This window comes from Gobius niger (genome assembly GCF_951799975.1).
Source record: "Gobius niger genome assembly, chromosome: 20".
NCBI classification, from domain to species: Eukaryota; Metazoa; Chordata; class Actinopteri; order Gobiiformes; family Gobiidae; genus Gobius; species Gobius niger.
In genome coordinates, this window is record NC_136871.1 from 16,090,738 (window position 1) to 16,108,332 (window position 17,595).

General features: G+C 41.2%; 1 protein-coding gene across 1 annotated transcript; it reads right to left on the reverse strand.

Annotated features, from left to right (window-relative positions):
• Positions 1–10,607: 10,607 nt before the first annotated feature.
• LOC306979355 (inositol hexakisphosphate kinase 2-like) lies at positions 10,608–16,693 on the reverse strand. Its single transcript, XM_079578256.1, has 5 exons — positions 16,117–16,693; positions 14,146–14,371; positions 12,800–12,984; positions 12,208–12,383; positions 10,608–11,364 (listed from the first exon to the last, which is right to left on the reverse strand). Exons 1-5 carry the CDS (start codon positions 16,370–16,372, stop codon positions 10,801–10,803), a joined length of 1,407 nt encoding a protein of 468 aa, XP_079434382.1. The 5' UTR covers positions 16,373–16,693; the 3' UTR covers positions 10,608–10,800.
• Between the last annotated feature and the right edge of the window lie 902 nt (positions 16,694–17,595).

Sequence of the window (17,595 nt, forward strand, 5' to 3'; positions counted from 1 at the left end):
AGTTTTAAAATGTTTACCTCTATGTATGTCACTTCCTGTCATTGTCCAAAAAGGAAGTGTAACAATAAACATCACCAAAAATTTAGCTAAATCTTAAGTATAATTGTAATTAGTGGTTCTCATAATATATTTTACCTTATATAACATTGAACCTTCCATGTACCACCAGGCCTAATTCAAGTCATCAAGACCAAATCAGGACTGACCACAACAGATAAAATGTGTGTGTCTAATTAAAATAAATAAAGTCTCAGAACTAATCTCCATCCATCCATCCATCCATCCATCCATCCATCCATCCATCCATCCATCCATCCATCCATCCATCCATCCATCCATCCATCCATCCATCCATCCATCCATCCATCCATCTTCTTACACTTTTCCGTTTCCAGGTTGTGGGGGAAGCTGTTGGAGCTGCCCGAATCACATTGCATCAGCCCCTATGGCTCCTCCTGCAGGTGATGGGTCCACAGAATCACCGCGACAGGGGCGCATGGTAGAGCGGGTTCTCATGTCATGATTGGATGGTCGGGGGTTCGTATCCCGGCTCCTGCAGGTGCAGACTGTCGTTGTGTCCTTGGGCAAGACACTTCACCCAATGCCTATGTGGGTGAGTGGTTGATGGTGGTCTGAGGACCGTTGGCGCAGATGTGAGCAGCCTCGCTTCTGTCAGTGTGCCGCAGGGGGAACTGTGGCTGCAAATGTAGCTTACCACCATCAGCCTGGAGTGAATGAACCCCCCTCCTTTTCAAATGCTACAGACTTAAGAGGTGAAAGGGAAAACAATAGAGGTGGGCATAGATTATTTTTTAAAATCTAGATTAATCTAAATTAATTTTGAAATGAATCTAGATTAATCTAGATTAAAATAGCTCGCTTGAATTCTGCCGAAGCCATTCAGAATATGTGTGCTACCCAAATAATGACTAAAAGTAAGTCTTTGAGAACGAGTTTCTCAAGTCAGGTGGTGCGTTAGACCAGGCGCTCATCTCCTGTTTCCAAAATGCATCAGAACTGCTTGAGAACATTCTACTATGATAATTGGTGATGAAAATAATTCATGTTCAAGAAGATGCATTTGTGTTTCCTATCGGTTTATTCAGTTAAACATTAATTTTGAACTAAGAGGTCCTGATGAACTGTTTACAGTCAGTAGCTTTGTGTTAATCAATGTTCTGGTGACAAACTAAATCTCCTCTTCTGCACAATATGACCTGCTAAAGAAAAAAGTCTCTTGCATGGGACAGTTGTGGCAGGAGTCCCCAAATATTTATTTACGGGCAGATCATTATTTATATATTTTTATATATACCAGATCAGAAAATATAGGCCTCTGTTTGTAAGCGTGGGAAAAATGTGCGCGCCTCCTGATTGGTCAACAGTGTCTTGTGATCACTGTCACAACAACGCAGCTCATGCTGCTGCACCTGCTGCTACAACGAGCTTCAACCTGGCGATAATTCTGTCAAAATGGAGATAAACGTCGACAACACGAAGATGCGGGACGTATTTCTTTGGATTTGACAAGAAAAGGAAACGGACATGAGGCGGAGGAGACAGCGGAGAGCGGAGAAAGAGAAGCTAACGGACTCGGAGAAAAGTAGCTGGAAAGTCGTCTCCAAACTCAGTAAGTGCTGCGGTTAAACTCTGCTCGCGGTTAAAATGTAGCTGGAAAAGGCTCTCGTGAACTTTTGGTGATAAAGTTGCGCTGTTTCGTGTGGGGCTGTGGCCATGACATGAGTTGTTTATGTCGCTGTTTTGAAAGAGGGAGGGGCTGCGGGGTTTTTCTGTCTTTTTTTCACTCTGTCATTGGCCGCTGCTTCTGTGTTTTCTTTGGAGCTATATTCACTCACGCTTCTCCTGTGCGTCCCAAATTGGGCATAAAAGTCGTGTAGTGTGTGCTGACCATAAAATATCACGGTGAAAGTCATCATAGCTTGCAGAGTATAGACCCAGCTCCCAACCCAGCTTTGAGAATAGATTAACGGCGATATTTTTTTATCGCCCGATAAGAGTCTCGCGTTAACGCAGCACGTTAACGCCGATAACGGCCCACCACTAGAAAAAAATAATCAATATTTCAATCCAAAGTCATTATTTGACTGCTCAAATGCTCACCTCGGCTAACTGAACTGAATATTGTATGTAATATGTCAAAAATCAATAATTATTCATTCTACTTTCTTCTCATTTTATTTATAAAAAAATGTAATCAAAGCACTTATCACAAGAGATCAACGAGACAAAAGTGAAGGCACAGCTAGTTAATGCTGAAAAACAAAATAAAACGCTCAGGGCCAAGCAGAGCAGAGTAGTGCCAGATCAAGAAAACGTCTGACAGAGCTTACCATCCAGAGTGACAAAGCAGTGAGAAGTTTAAAGAGTGTTATTGCACAGGCGACTGACTGAAACACACTTTGCAACAATGACAACATGGACTGAAAACCTCCTTATAGTATTCACTGTATATACTCTGGGGTCTGATTCAGACTTATGCTATAAACGGCCAGTTATTATCAGACCGACTTCATGTTCTGTCAACTTCCTATAATACTGTCCACAAAAAACTGTAAATCAAATATTTATTACATTGTTTGGCTTTTTTGGACAGGACAGTTCAGGGTGAAAGAGCTCCCTGCTGTCTCTGGAATAGTCATGGCTCGAATCCACAACGCTGGGACTGCAACAGTGTATGTGGCAGTATGTTTTTACTATGTGTTGTGTTTGGTGTTGTGGAAGCAAACATGTGTCACTCTCAGTCAGATGGAGACGTCAGTGATTTATATTGGTAATATGGAAATAGCATCATCTAATGATGTGATAATGAATGTTGTGCAGCCCCACAGGAATTCAACATAATTGATTCTAGTCTAGGCAGTGACTAATTCTAAGTCCAGTAACGCCAAGAGCGCTAATGGAAGGGCACAACCTTCCTTCATTTGCCCTTTATGACCGAGCATGGCTAATATGGGACCCTCATGGGCTAAAGTTTGTCCCCTGTGTTAATGTGTGCTCCTGGTGGTTTATTAGAGTAATTAAAGAGCCGGTGTGAATGAGTGTGACAGAGTGAAGCCCCAGGCGGCTTATTCCAGCTTCTGTGGTTCTGTTATCTAACATACTCTTGTCTCCATGGTTTGCATGTTAAAGAAGTTGTTTTTATGTTAAACTATGTATTGTATATGTATATGTAGTACTCAGAAATAGATACATTTGTTTTATTAGACCTTAACCCTGTTAATGCGGTGGTTTAATGAACAACCTTGGTCAAAAATGACTCCTTTATTGTGAACATCAACATCTAGAGTGATGTTATCATTACCAAAAAATTACAAAAGCCACAACTTTATTTGAATTGGGACACTAAAGAAAATTATTTGATAATCCAAAATTGTCAGGCGTTGTGTCTTTTATGAAACTTTATAGGTAGTCAGTGAATACACAGGGAGACCAAGTATCTACATCAATTATTTTATTATCACTCAGAGTTGACCTTTCCTGCATTATCAGAGTAATTATTATGACTCTATTATTTATTACATTTTCACTAGCCTCTTCATTTTGCACCTGTCAGAACAATGTTCTTGGGCAAGTACTCCAGCACGGCCTATTCTGTGTGTGGATTTCAGTGCCGCTGACCCATATGTGAGGAGGTGATGAAGGAGCTGCTGGACTGTGATTCGATAAGACTCAAGTGGCTTATGGAGTGGGAATAGAAACTACACTCTTTCTGATTTTGAGATGATTTCAGAGGTGCACAAAGTTTTATTATTTTCTTATTAAAAGGGATATGTCAGGCTTCCATCAGTGTTGGATGGTAGCCCTTAATAGCGTGACGCTAAACAAATGATATTCCTAAAAAGGTGAAAATGTTCTTCCTCTGAAGTTCATAGACGTATTGGACGTACTGCTCGGTTCTGCCGACTGAAGACAATACCTCTTGTGCAGTACTCACTAAAATTCATAACTTATGAAATGATGAAAACAAGATTACTATAGGAACTATAGTTATGTGAAGTCCGAGAGCTTTTTGTATTCTATTAGCGAAACATCCCAAGTGCTGAGTCCAAATGCTTTCATCACATCCTGCAGCGATGCTGGCTCTGCTGAATGCAGTCCGGCTGGAAAGCCCTGTACTCTGCTCATGCTTTCACAGCCAGGGGCAACCATGTTCAGAGAGAGCATGCTTGTGGGTAAAATTGTGTAACAGACAATTTGAGGAGATTCCCAAATGCCAGAGGGCTCGCTGGCACAGGCATCATATGTAAAACGGTTCATCATCTTCTTGAATGTCAGGGATTGCACATTATAAACCAGCAGGGCTGACCAAAGTGCTTCACAAGTTTAATAATCCAAAAGTCTAATTTATGTACTGTATGTATGTGTACATGTTGCATTATGAAAACTACAGTGTCTTGCAATGCTAATGCAAGAACAAAAGCTATAGCCTACCACTATTGCTGGGTTGCAGGTGACATCACAGCGTTCTATAGGCCAATGCTATTGTATGGAGGAAAAATTATTTTGTTTTTGAGGAAATTTTTGGTCTTGTACAGAGAGATCATGGACCCAGTGACTGATATTAATGATCATTTTTCTAATTCATACATTTTCTTTTGAGCTACGACTTGTGAAAGTGTAATGCTGTGAATAGGAAAAACTGGCTCCTGCCCCCCGCTGGGCCCGATGACATCATCACATTCTAGAACCTGCAACCCAGCAATTGTGGGCCAAACATTCAAACAAAATACTCTCAACTTCTCAACCATAGTACCGTGCCGCTTTATGGAATTAAACCTCAAGCGTCACGAGCCAGCACTCAAATTCAAATCATCATCTCAAGTCAATACTGTAAAGACAAAGGAGACCACTGAGTGAGGCACAGAGAGCAAAAACATGTGACTGAGGATGTCCTATAAACATTAACTGCTGAGAGAAAACAAAGACAGATATGATATATAGAAACATTACGCTGACAGTCAGGGATCTGAGATATGTCAAAAAGGCTCTAATTTTCACCATGGGACCAATTAGCTGAAGCTCACTGAGAGTGAAAAATTAAAGAAGTGATGATTGCTCCAGGAGCCCCAGATCATTTGGATCCCGGGACGTGTCACTAAAGTGTCCCGGTATGCTATGACTCTATTTTGTTCCCAGTCACAGTTGCTGTTGCCATAGTGATCTGAACTGGTCTTATGCAACTGTCCTATTTGAGGTATAGCAGCGGAGTACAAGGACACACAAGAACATGTTTACTTCATGTGATGAATACGTAGACCTGTATTCACTACATGCAGACGCAAATCTTTGTGCAATATCCTGGAATATGTGACTTTGCAATTGATGTAGCAAAGTAATATATATGTATTATGGTTGGTCTATATGTTTGTTTAATCAGATTAAACAGATAGCCATAAGCAAGAGACATTAGTCCAGTCATTTATCCTTGTAATGCATACTGTTACAGATTCAACAAACACATCAATACACTGTGCTAAACTTTGTACTGCAAAGAAACTACAATTAAAATTAAATGTAACTCACAGATGATTGACTGCAGGCCAAATGTGCAAATATCTGAATTCCTATTTTTTCCTTTGTGCTAAGGGTTCTGGTGTTGGAATTATAGAATTGATTGTTTGTTTTACTTAGATCCCCTTTAGCTACTGCAACAACGGTTGCTATTCTTTCTGGGAACTTGACTCTATTAAGCATGACTACGCGTCTATACATCAGCAATGTACAAAATGCATATATTCATAGTGACATCCGCACTATTTTATTATTATTTTTGAGAATTTTGGATGTAAACACCTGAATCAAACAAAGACACTGATGTGTTTGGCGTGGACCATGACTAGCACACTGCTCACTGGAAATATATTTTCATTATTTCTTTGTTTTACTCCTGCATGCAAGGAATACGCAAATAAACTTGAGCTACAATCAGGTCACCCACACAGCATGTGGACATTATGAAAGATATAGACATTTAAAGTGCTAATACAAAGGCAGATCGCTCTGGTGACAGAATGGGATCATTGCGATGGTTACAAGCAGACCACTGACCCTCAGGCTGTTATGCAACATCAGCTGCTACCCTTCGCTAGTACAGCTTATCCTCCTCATCCTCGCATCCACCCATTCTGGTAAATTTAGACACACCACTAAAGCTGCATGTTTGACATACTGTGTTTCTGTTATTGTATTCAATATTTGTCCAATTGCAAACTCTGAAACTACTGTACTTTGGTCATGATAGGGATAGGGAGGTTTGTCTTATCAGTGCATTTGTTGAAACTTGTTGATATGTTTGTTTGGTCAAAGTTGGTAATGTTTTCTTTAATTCTACATTTGAACTTTTGTTTACCTTCAGCTCACATGAGCTTTTCTGGTTATCTTTGTTATCAGATAATATTATTTTTACAAAAATAACAAGGCTCAATAAAGGTTGAAATGTGAAAAGTATATTAAATATAAATAGTTTTATTCTTTGTCATTGGGACAAAAATCTAAAACTGTTTGTTTGTTCATTGGTTCATTTCGTAAATTTTGGGAAATTATGCTTGAATCCATTGATCTTGGACAACCTTTATGCAGAGTGCTCTTGTGTGAGATGGAGATATGCAGACGGTCACAGTTGCCCATAGAATACAGTATATATCAGCTCTCATAACGTCATGCACTCCAATGAGGTGGCCCACGCTCCAAATAACATTTCAAGCCCGAGGAAGGGTGGAAAACTAGGTCTTCACTTCCCCACAGACACGGACGCATTAATGTTTCCTTGTGTTGGAGATCTTGCTCTGGTCTGACAGTTGTGTTGAGACGGATGGCTGTGGGCTGAGGAAGTGCTAATGGTCTGCATGTTCTGTTGACTCAAGCTGTGCCAGGTTAATAGATATGGTAAATAATGTACTATATCTGTGTGCATCAGATGGGATTGGGTCTAGATCTGGTCTAGACTGGTTAGGGGTGACCACAACAGGTTCAGGCGACTTAGGATTGAGTCATTCTCCTCTGGGATTCGCTGTGACAAATGTTTACTCACACAAAGAGGCACAGAGGCTTGATACACAGTAGCCGACCAGAAACCCTAGAAAAAAAACAAATCTGATCAGGATATAACATTGTTGGACATTATAATTGAATCTGATATAGAGGTTTCTGTTTGCTCTTTCTCACTTGTGCATATATGCTAATGAAGAAAATACAGCAAAAAGGCAAAAAAGATTAATAAATATAATAAAAACACCAGATTTTTTTTTTTTTTTTTTACTAAAGTATTTTTACTAAATAGAAAAATAAATACTAAATACTAAAAGTTATCCAAGAAATACATCTTTTAAAGTGAAAGTACAGTGTGCAGCCGACAGCCGAGTGGTTAAAGGGACTGGATGCAAGTTGGCCACTTTTATACTCACTACTGCCACCTCAGGTCTTATGCGTAACTACAGTCTCTATATTGAGCTTGTGCATGACGGCACTTCGGACCTGAAGTTACAACTTTTTGAGTGACAGTGCAGGATTTTAGAGGCAGTTGTGGGGAATAGGTCTGGGCCCATTCTACACACATTGCTGGAACATGTAGGGGGAGGAAAATACATAATTTTTAAACATTTTTAAACTCTGTACAGTCCCTTTAAGGCTGCTGCTCATAAAAGTTAAAGCCCACAGTTTGTGCTATTTGTATTTTACGTTGCTGAGGTCAATTACAGAGAAAATAATGTACAATAAACCTTGGAGCTTTAAGTTTCTAAGCCTGAGCTGTGTCCACTGAACTGTCATGCTCAGGTGGATGATGACACTTTTGCTGCGTCCGAAACTGTCAAATTGTAGCCTCTAAGTACTAACACTAGCAACTATTCCTTAACCTTTCATGGGGTCAACTGATCTCTATGCAGTTACTGAACTAGAGCTTCAGAGTTATTTTGCACAATCCGTCCGTCTTACCCAGGGGAAGAGGAAGTGACATCACCAACGGCTGTTTTTCTTCTTCTTTAAAGTTATTTGTGGACTGCAGGCTAAACAAAAGTGCATGTCGCCACCTACGGTATAGTGTCCAACAACAACAACAACAACAGCAACAACAACATAGTGTCAAATAAAGACATTTAAGGAGAAATAAAATCCAAATGATCCTTCCCATTTCCCTTTAGCCTTGTTTTATCACAACAGCTGTTTCATAAAGCTACATTATGCAAATTAGCCATGTGGCTTAAGTTTCTACTAAATGAAAACAAAAGCACAAACTGCCTTCATTTAAACCATTTACTGAGGCGCCTCTTTAACACACTGACATGTGACTGAGCTGTGGTGAGGACGACATCGATTTTGTCACTTTTATCAAGTTTGGCTTGTGCAGTATCTTTTCAATTTTTTTATTATTAATAGGTGTGTTTGAGATGAGCCAGACGGACGCAGTTTTGACAGCTGATTGCAGACGCGCGGTGCATGCCGGTTAGATTTCTGTCCGACTTGCTCCAGACGGGCTCTGATGTCACGGGCACGTGGGGCACGGAAAGATCGTGAGACCCCAACGAGAGCAGCCGACTTGATCAGCCGCTGCATCTCTCCAGAGGCAACTGCAGCGGCTCCACGGCCGCGTGCATGACGGGAAAACACCCACCTGTCCGCGGCTCACGCTCAGGTGATTGGATACGAGTCTGCTGTGATCAGAAACGTGCTCCTCGCCCCCTCCCCTCTTTAGATCTGAACAAATAAACTATGACTGAAACTATTAAAGTTATGTATCGCCCCCTAAAATAGAGCTCATGTTTGATGCTTTTCAGAACAAACTAATGATTTAAAAGGACGTGTTTTATCTCACAAACTTGAACAAACAAACAAATGGGAAAGTTTCCTCTGATGAAGAATGATGTCTCTGGAGTGAAGGAAACAGAGCAGAAGGTGAATGACTTTTATTTAGGATAAACTTTAAATGAACGCGATATCTGAATGAGACGCTGCGTGATCTGAGGCCGCTCTCGTTGTTCTCTGCATGTGGAGTGGTCGGATTGGCATCAGACTTTTTTTCTCCGCCCCCGTTGCGCCGGCTACTCTCGCCGATCATCCAGGCGAGCCGCAACGGCATCTTAAACACACCTACTATGTGCACAGTGCACCTGTCAATCAACAGTGGTTGCGCATGAGTCACTCGAGGGTGGGGCCGAGGGGGGTGGGGGGATTGGTGCAGTGGCTTATGGGATGGCACATAGCTCCTAATCACCGGTTAGTTAGCATCAGAGGTCCCTATGCTAAAGTGGCTATGATAGTTAGCATTGAGGCTCCTTTTCCTAACTCCTTCCCCTACTGACAGACCAATTCGGAAGCATCTTGTCATGGCGGACGCTGACGCGCATCTGGTTTGGCGTAAGACCTCTTACCAATCTGCTCGTTTCGGACGCAGCATTTGACTCCAAATCCAAATATGGAGGCGCAATAGTTTTCAATCGTCTCCACCTGGTTTTGCAGGTGGGCCTTGAAGGGAGGGGCGGAGAGATTGTTTAGTTGCTCTAAAAATCCAAATCTGCACTGACAGAGTTTAATGCATCAGATCTGATTATTGGGTTGTCTGATTACTCCAGTTGCCTGACTTTTCTCACCATGTAAACCCACTGTTCAGACGGCACAAACCCTGTTTCCAGCTTTATGTAAAATTACAATTCTCTCATAATGAAATGTAAAACCAGCAAGCAGGATTTAAGCTCTGGATTTTCAGTTTTACCTAAATCCATCTTGAAAAGCCCATGCTGATACTTTTAGGCTTTACCACAGGGGGATAAACTGTCCTAGGCCAAAGTATAGCCACTCACTCAGGCCAGAATATACTGTACCAATCTAGAGAGGTAGCCAATCTCACACTGTCGCTCTTATAGTCTTAATCTGTGACTTCATTTTTTGGGGGTTGAAGTTTCCATTTGTGCAACTTTGCTGGTAAATCAAGAATATTAGCTACTGCCATATAAGGTTAAGGTTAGGCACATGTCTAGAATGGTTCGGGTCAGGAAAGGTATTTTTGGGTTGTTTTTTTTTCTCTTTTTTTTTAAATAAAAAAAATAAGTTATTAATTTTTTGTATGGCTTAATACCGGTAGTACTGATAAAACGGGGACATGATCTGGCCTGGAGGGGGTATTAAATAACCTTGGCCAGAATATACCCCGCGGGATATAATCCAGCCGAATACACGCCTCTATTAGTCATACCAACAAATCTTTATTGTATTCACCAGCAAACAACAAAGTTAAGAAAAAAGGTATCCAAACATATCAATAACAATATCTACAAACATCATTATTGTCACATTAATAATGGAATGTAGTACTCATTATCTTTCCTTTTTTTACTTTTAGTTTATTATGAAACATGTTGAATAAATAAATGTATAAAGTCTATATCTTCTTTTATCTACATTTCTATATTCTCTACATGGACAGTTGAATGAGTCAAACGTACGTCTTGTCACACACATAGAGTTCTCGCTCCTTTAAAAGCCCTGTTTAAACACACACCCACTCTGAATGTGCTTTGTGCAAAATATAAATAAACATATTGTAAAAGCCACATGAAGCAAGAGTAATTTCCCTTTGCAGCGCATCAAAATGTATCCTTTAATTGTTCATTAGACACATAGGTTTATGATAATAATGCATCATTTGCTTCAATATCTTCAGGACGCACAAATGTAACAGGTACAGTATATCAATGATGGCAGCAAGAGGTTAGGGCATCCAACCCTGAAACGACAGCTTATTTGTTGAGCTTAGCGGCCCCTTTTTGTGCCTTTGAATGTCATTTCTCAGTCTTGGTTTGTGCTGTCGTCCTCCAGTTCTGCAATGATTGTTATCAGATTCTGGAGACCAAAAATATAGCCACTATCTTGTCCCTCGTGAATCACACTGTCATCACCGTAATGTTTGCAAGTTGTGTGGGCAAAGTCTATCATCCTGACGTCCACTTTCGGGCAACTGCTGAAACTGCTACTGGCTTCACACGAGGTAGAGGGACTATGGGAAAAACATAGACCCTCCGCCATGTCGTCATGCTCCTCCTCATTCTGAATATGCACCTCGTCGTCCTCGCCCGACTGTCCGTCCTCTGGGCCTTGGCGTGTGTGACTTTTGTGGGCCGCGCCGTCGTAGATGATGAGGAGCGAGCTGGAGAAAAAGCGGTAGGATTCACAGTCCTCGAGAGCGGTCTTCATGTCGCGGAGCCTGCGCAGGACGGGGGACAGCAGCTCGTGCCGCAGTCGCCGCCCGCTGTGGAAGAACTGGAAAAGGGCCTCTTTAAAGCCAGCTGAGGTAAGTTTGCGGCCGTGGTATTTGTTCATGAACATCAGCTGGTCTGTGTCGGACTGATATACCTGGAAACAGGACAAACGGTTTATTAGTCTCTTATGTGCAAGAGTTTCCCAAATGAATGTGTTAATGCGCAACAATTGGTTATTCTACCAGTGTAACATTAAGTGACCAAACTCAGCTATTATGTAGCTGATATTTGTATTGTAAATAGAGCAATCTATTCAGTGTGAGTTAGAGTCTCAAGCAATTAATGATGGTTCGTCACTTCTTCCTGAATGACATTATGACATTTTGAATGTGCGTAGAGCAGTGAGGTTATTACAAAAGTGCAGCAGGACATTTGCCAGTCTTGTTTAGATTTAATATTTGCATCGCATGACGCACAAATGCAAAGTTTATGGAAGTTGCAACAGAGTGACGAAAGAGTATTTGTAGTGACATTTGTGACTCTTTGAGATCTTTAAACAATGATTTGATGGGAACAGTTCGCGCTGAGTCTCATTCATGAAAAGAAGTGGATCCTTTTCTGTCTGTTTTCCGCGCAATTTGACAAAAATGTAATGAAACACAAGAAAAAGACGAAGGGCAGGAACGACGAGGGAAAGGACTTTGCTCTGAAATCTACTGGGCAATGTTTTATTTACATGACACCTGTTTCAAAAGGCACAAATCATGTGCTTTTGCAAATTAGGTCTCAGATTATGTGAGCTTTCAGGCTGAAAATCAATATGAAAATGAAACAGTCCTTTGAATGGCTCTTTAAAATGAAAAAAAAAAAGAGAGAGAGGAAGAAATGGCTCCAACAAAAGACCCACACATCCCATCATCTAAATATCTAATTTAACTCTATTAATGGTGTTCACATTCAGTACAGTGTGCAATCAAATGTAGGGCTGAAAGCTCACCTGCATGCCACCGAGTCGAACCCCTATGGTGGCTGACGTACTCTGCTGGCACTTGCGGATGTGCTCTGCTTTCTTCTCCTCTGAGGCGTCGTCTCCGTGCTGCCGTGTGCCCATTTTCAAGTCCAACACACACGGAACTGTGTGCCGCCACGTTAGGTTTTCTAACAGGATGAACTCTGCCACACTGAGTCAAAGAAGAATGTTTCATTGCATTAACACGGATATACTCAATGTTGTTTGTGACTTTTCTGCCATTTTTGTTTCCTCTGGTTGTGAGTCCTAGCACAAGTGATCTCTGGCTTGATTTAGATGCAACTAAACACAATGATTTTGATACAATTTAATTTATTTGAGTAGGCCAAGCTCTATAATATTCTAATAATGATAACAACCTGATATGGACCTTATTTGGAAACAACCGACCAAAAGACTAAGTAAAGTTTAATCCATAAAGAATCAGCAGTATTATGACAACCCAGTATTTTTTGATGCTGTGTAGAAGATGGTCTACTTCAGATGAGTAGTCAAACGTAGTCAGAAGTAATGAATGAGTGAATGAAGTAAAAGCCATGAGCCTCTGGTGAAAGGATACTGTACTGGTTGCGGTGCTTGGCGTTCTCCCTCATCCTCTGTAGATGCTGCTGGTGGCACTTGAGGCTCCAGGGGTTGTGCGTGAGCTGCGGTGCCGCGTTACTGTGGCTGCACTCCAATCGATAGTGCAGCACCTCCGACTGCTTCAGCCAGTCCAGCTCCACCTCCTCTTGTAGTTTATGGACACTGTGGGCCATGAGGAAAAGCAATATTGATATGCTGGATGGTGAACTGTAATGTCATATCCCATTGCATTCGAAGTTTTATGTTGGTAAACTAAAGACAATTTCAAAATGGGAGATAAACAAGTTAGCGTTGACATTGATTTAAGTATCCTCATGACCAGAGTTTAAATTAATTTCATTATGTGTTGCTGTGAAAGGTTTAAAGTAGTACTAAGTAACTCATGCCCCTAGAGGCCAAAAGCGCCACTGCAGGTGTCGTAGCATGTTACGTTTTTTTACTCATTAATTGTCCGTGAGAGTAAATACTACGCTGACAGAAAAGACAAATTAATATTGCACATCCAATTACACAATGAAGATAATTTCTTTCACTTAAACTTCATTGTAAATGCTGTTTAAGTGGCGCTAGCCCTCAGTTAGCTTTGTCTGTTAGCCTGTTAGCTTCTTGATCGTGATTCCATTAGTGTGTATTGGTGCTCCGGGTCGGTGCAGGGAAAGCTGCAAGTGTGGTTTTCTGGACAGAGACACCAGGGGGAGATCAAAATCCCCCGAATCATCCCATTAACACTTGTATTACCCCCCGAGGGACTACGAAAATGATTTATTAAGGTAAAAAAGTTACTTAGTACTACTTTAAATTTGAGAGAATTTTAGTTTTTATTTTGAACACAACACACTATACTAAATACTTAAAAATCTGAATATAGTGATTGGTAGCACCAACGAGGTAGGAGGGAATAAATGAAAAAATAAATGAAAAAAGGGTAAAAAAAACAAAAAACACTACAACACTTTGAGTTTGATCAAAACAATCTTGGTGCATTCAGATGTAAGGCAGCGGCAGCAGCAGCCTATAGCAGTTTATATAGTGTCCAGTATAGGGTTTAGTGACGTGAGTTAAGTGCTTGTGTGTTGTGTGCAGGGCCAGTTACATAACCAAGACTGTGGCCCATCTGACTGCCAAAGAACCAAGATCAGTCTCGAGCAGTATTTAAAGTCTGTTTGCCTGAGGTAAAGTTACTGGTCAATGCAGCATCAAATGATAATGAGACTCGAGGCTGTAGCACCCTTTCACACCAACAGCTTTAAACAGAATACATTTTTTCATCAAACTCGGGAGGCTCATTGACACAACAGATTATCCCTTGCTGTGACGTCTCACCTTTTTTCTTTGTCTTTGCGAGAAGAACGTCGGCCATCTTTGTAGTTTTCACTGTCCACAAGCAACGAGGAAGTCATCATTTTGCTCACTTTGACCATCTTAGTCTTGGGCTCGTTGTCAGAAGAGGGGTCTTTATTCTCCAAGTCGAAGGGGCCGTTGCGCAGGGGGTGAGCGAAAAGACAGAGGTTCCCTTCCTGATCTTCCTGAAAGCTCACTGACACCACACCTGTGGCACACACGGAGAAGTGTCAACAGAACTGAGAAAATACATCACTGAGCAAACACACACAGAGCTTTGGGTGAGACAAAATATGTGGATTCTACTTATTCAATCTTCTTTGGATGCTTCAAGTCAGATTGCACTGTGTATGGGCTCATGCCGGAGACATGTAAAAACATAGTCGGTATATGGTTTGGTTTTCAACATTTGAGTCTAGGCATAAAAGAAACAAAGTGCTATGTAGAACAGTGAATAAGTACATAAAATTACACTTAAAATCAATACAATAAAAAGTTCAGAATACTTTCAGTTGTTATTCACGGCTAAAGAGTTCAGATCTGTATCAAATCTTTAGGAAGAAGATTTTGCTGCATAAAACTGAAACACAGCCTCACTATGTTTAGTCCCGACTCTGGGGTTCTTGGAGCCTGAGAGGATTCATATGGCACTAACATGTCAGAAGCTGCTTGAAAGTCTACTATTTGAGCATCAGGAAGCCTCTCTCTCGTCTAGAGAGGCCAGTGAGCAGACCGTTACAGAAGTCCAACCGGTTATTTAGATAAGTGGTTCTCAACTGGTGGGTTGGGACCCAAAAGTGGGTCGCGAGCCTTACCCAGTTAGCATTTCTTACAAAACTTATTGACTGAAAATGCACAACTAAAAGTGACAGGTGTCCAGTACTGACCATGATTAATAGTCCTTAAAATCCTCAAATCAACAATAATCTGTAGGTAAATACAGTATTTTAACAGATTCTATGGGATTTTATGGGTTAAAAACCACTGAAAGCTGAAGATGACATTAATTTAATGTGTTAAAGTTAACACATAAATGAATGCATTCTTATCCCTAGATTTCTACCTGATTTTTAGGTTTCAGAAGTGACTGATGATGCTTTATTTTTGTTTCATGTCCTCGAGCTGGGACGTGAACCAAACTTGCAAAGTGCTTGATTACTGACAGAAGTTATTTTTAAGTATTAGAACCACGCAACTTTGGAGGTTTCCATTTGTGGGACAAAATAAAATCCATACTAATGCCGCCAGTGTAGAATTGTGCTGGCAGGTGTTTGGTTTGGTTTTAGGCAGTGTATAGGGGCGCTTATGATTTCTTTTGGGGACCTCTGGAGAAAAAGAGATGCATTGTGTGTAGTGGAGCTTGGAAAAAGAGAGGCCACTTTGTTTCACCTTTCGCTTGTGAGTGTTTGATGCGGATCCAAAGGAAACAGCTGCACGGGCCAGGAGTGTGCTTGCATTAAAAATTAAAAATAAATCGCTTTTGAGGATGTGTGGTTGAGAAGTTGAGAAGAGAGATCAGTTCAGTTGATGTTGGGTCATTGAGGATACTTAATATAGTTTATACAGTACTTATGACCGTCTTTGTTTTGTGTGCTCAGGACTGTTGTAAAACAGCTTGTTTTTCTTCATGTCACAAATGTTTTAAATATTTGGATGGGCGTGGGCTGCGTGGGCAATTTGAGTGTCAATTCCAAGTGTTCTGAAACAAGAGTTTATACAAGTATACTGTATGTTTACCATTTCTACAGTACCCCCCTTGTGACAACATTTGATAGAATCTGCTAGTTTACAAACCTAAGCATTATCAACATATTTTTTGAAGGTAAGATGTTATGATTGTTGTTGTTGCTTCATCATATGTGCAAAGGCAACAGTACAGTGCTCTACATAACAAAGCACCATCACATCAAGTCCAAACAGAAACACATTACACACTCCAAACCAAGTGCTTACCTCTGTACTGTGGGGTGAACTTTCTCATGGCGGCAGGCAGAGTTTTATAAAACTGATGTTCACGTGGGATCAGAGGCTTGCAGATGGTCTCCTCCCGGAATCGCAGCACACAGCAGTGACCCCCCACCTGGTGCACAAAAGGCTCAAGCATCACCCCTTTCTCCATGTAGCTCTGCGGCTGTAGCTGCTGTTGCTGCTTTTCCTTCTCCTCTGCTTTCAGGACCTCCCGGGCCTGAGCCTCCACGGCTGGACTCATCCTCCTCTGGCCCGGACCGCTGTGCCGCGGGCATTAGTCTTTCAACATAGAAACGTCCAATGTGTCAGGGTGTCCCAGAAACACAGAGCCACTGCTGTCTCCTCCAGCCGATGTAATGGGGATCTGCTGCATCTGCTGCTCAATACAAAACACTGTAAAAAGGAAACAAGAGAATAGCCTCAGTTTCGTGGACAATTCTTTCTCCAACTATATGGTGGTGAACAAAAAGCCTTTTTATGCAAATTCAACATTAGTAATTGGTCAGGTATAATGAGAACAGAGACAGGCCCAGCTTGTGTCTATGCCGCAGTCTGGAGCTCACTGACAGCACAGAGGTACTGCCACTGGTACAGCTCTCGCAAAGCCACACACTTGCCCCGCCCCTTTACAAAGGGTGGACCAATCAGCAGCAGTAAAACCAGGTTGTTGGGTGGTAACCCTTGGAGGCAAAAGAGCAAGCAAACAAAGACTAGAGAGAGAGAGAACGCAAGAGGAAAGAGGAATAAAAACAAGCTCAGCTGCTTTCCTTTGGTCTGACAGCTCTTTGAACTGTATTACATGCTCAGCAGCAAATAAGTGAGGTAAAAGCATACAAATAATGTACAGTATGTAGTGCAATTCTTATTCTTATTGCATTTTATATCAAAATGCTGAGTAAAGTATCTGTAATAGCAAATACACACATCAATGAGACACTATTGGACGAGAAATCCTCATCTTATGTTTACCGTCACACTAAAACAAATGGTTTACAGAAATAAACAAGAGTAATGGAGGTAAACACATTTCATACTGATGCAAAACAATGTTCAACACAAACATCAACAGCACAATTTCCTTAAAAACAGTCTTTTGTGAAACCCAAAAAACTGGGAATGTAAGTGGTGAAAAATGTGGTCAGGTAGTTGTTGTGGATGCTATAGTGCCACAGTGGAAACTATAATCCTCCTCTCACTGTCCCAGCCCGTCTTGACACAGATTACAAGAGCAGGCAAAATAACATCTGATTAACACGCTCCTACGCTGCCTTTCAAAACACAGACGGGTTTAATCACCAAAACAACACTAAAACAGGCACCGAACATGGTCAGACCACAAAACTGGACATGCAAAATGTATTGAGATTGAAAAATGTATTGGGAGAATATCCAACAATAAACAGCATCTCTAGTTCAGGTAACCAACACTGAGAGGCTACGCACTAAAGACTTGCGCACTAAAAA

What these genes read in the sequence shown, in the direction of transcription:
- LOC306979355 (XM_079578256.1), bottom strand. Translation starts at nt 16,372, where the DNA reads ATGAGTCCAGCCGTGGAGGCTCAGGCCCGGGAGGTCCTGAAAGCAGAG. An exon ending in CGCAAAGACAAAGAAAAAAG is followed by an intron (nt 12,985 to 14,145) that starts GTGAGACGTCAC and finishes CATGGCCCACAG; the next exon opens with TGTCCATAAACTACAAGAGG. An exon ending in CAAGCACCGCAACCAGTACA is followed by an intron (nt 12,384 to 12,799) that starts GTATCCTTTCAC and finishes TCAGTGTGGCAG; the next exon opens with AGTTCATCCTGTTAGAAAAC.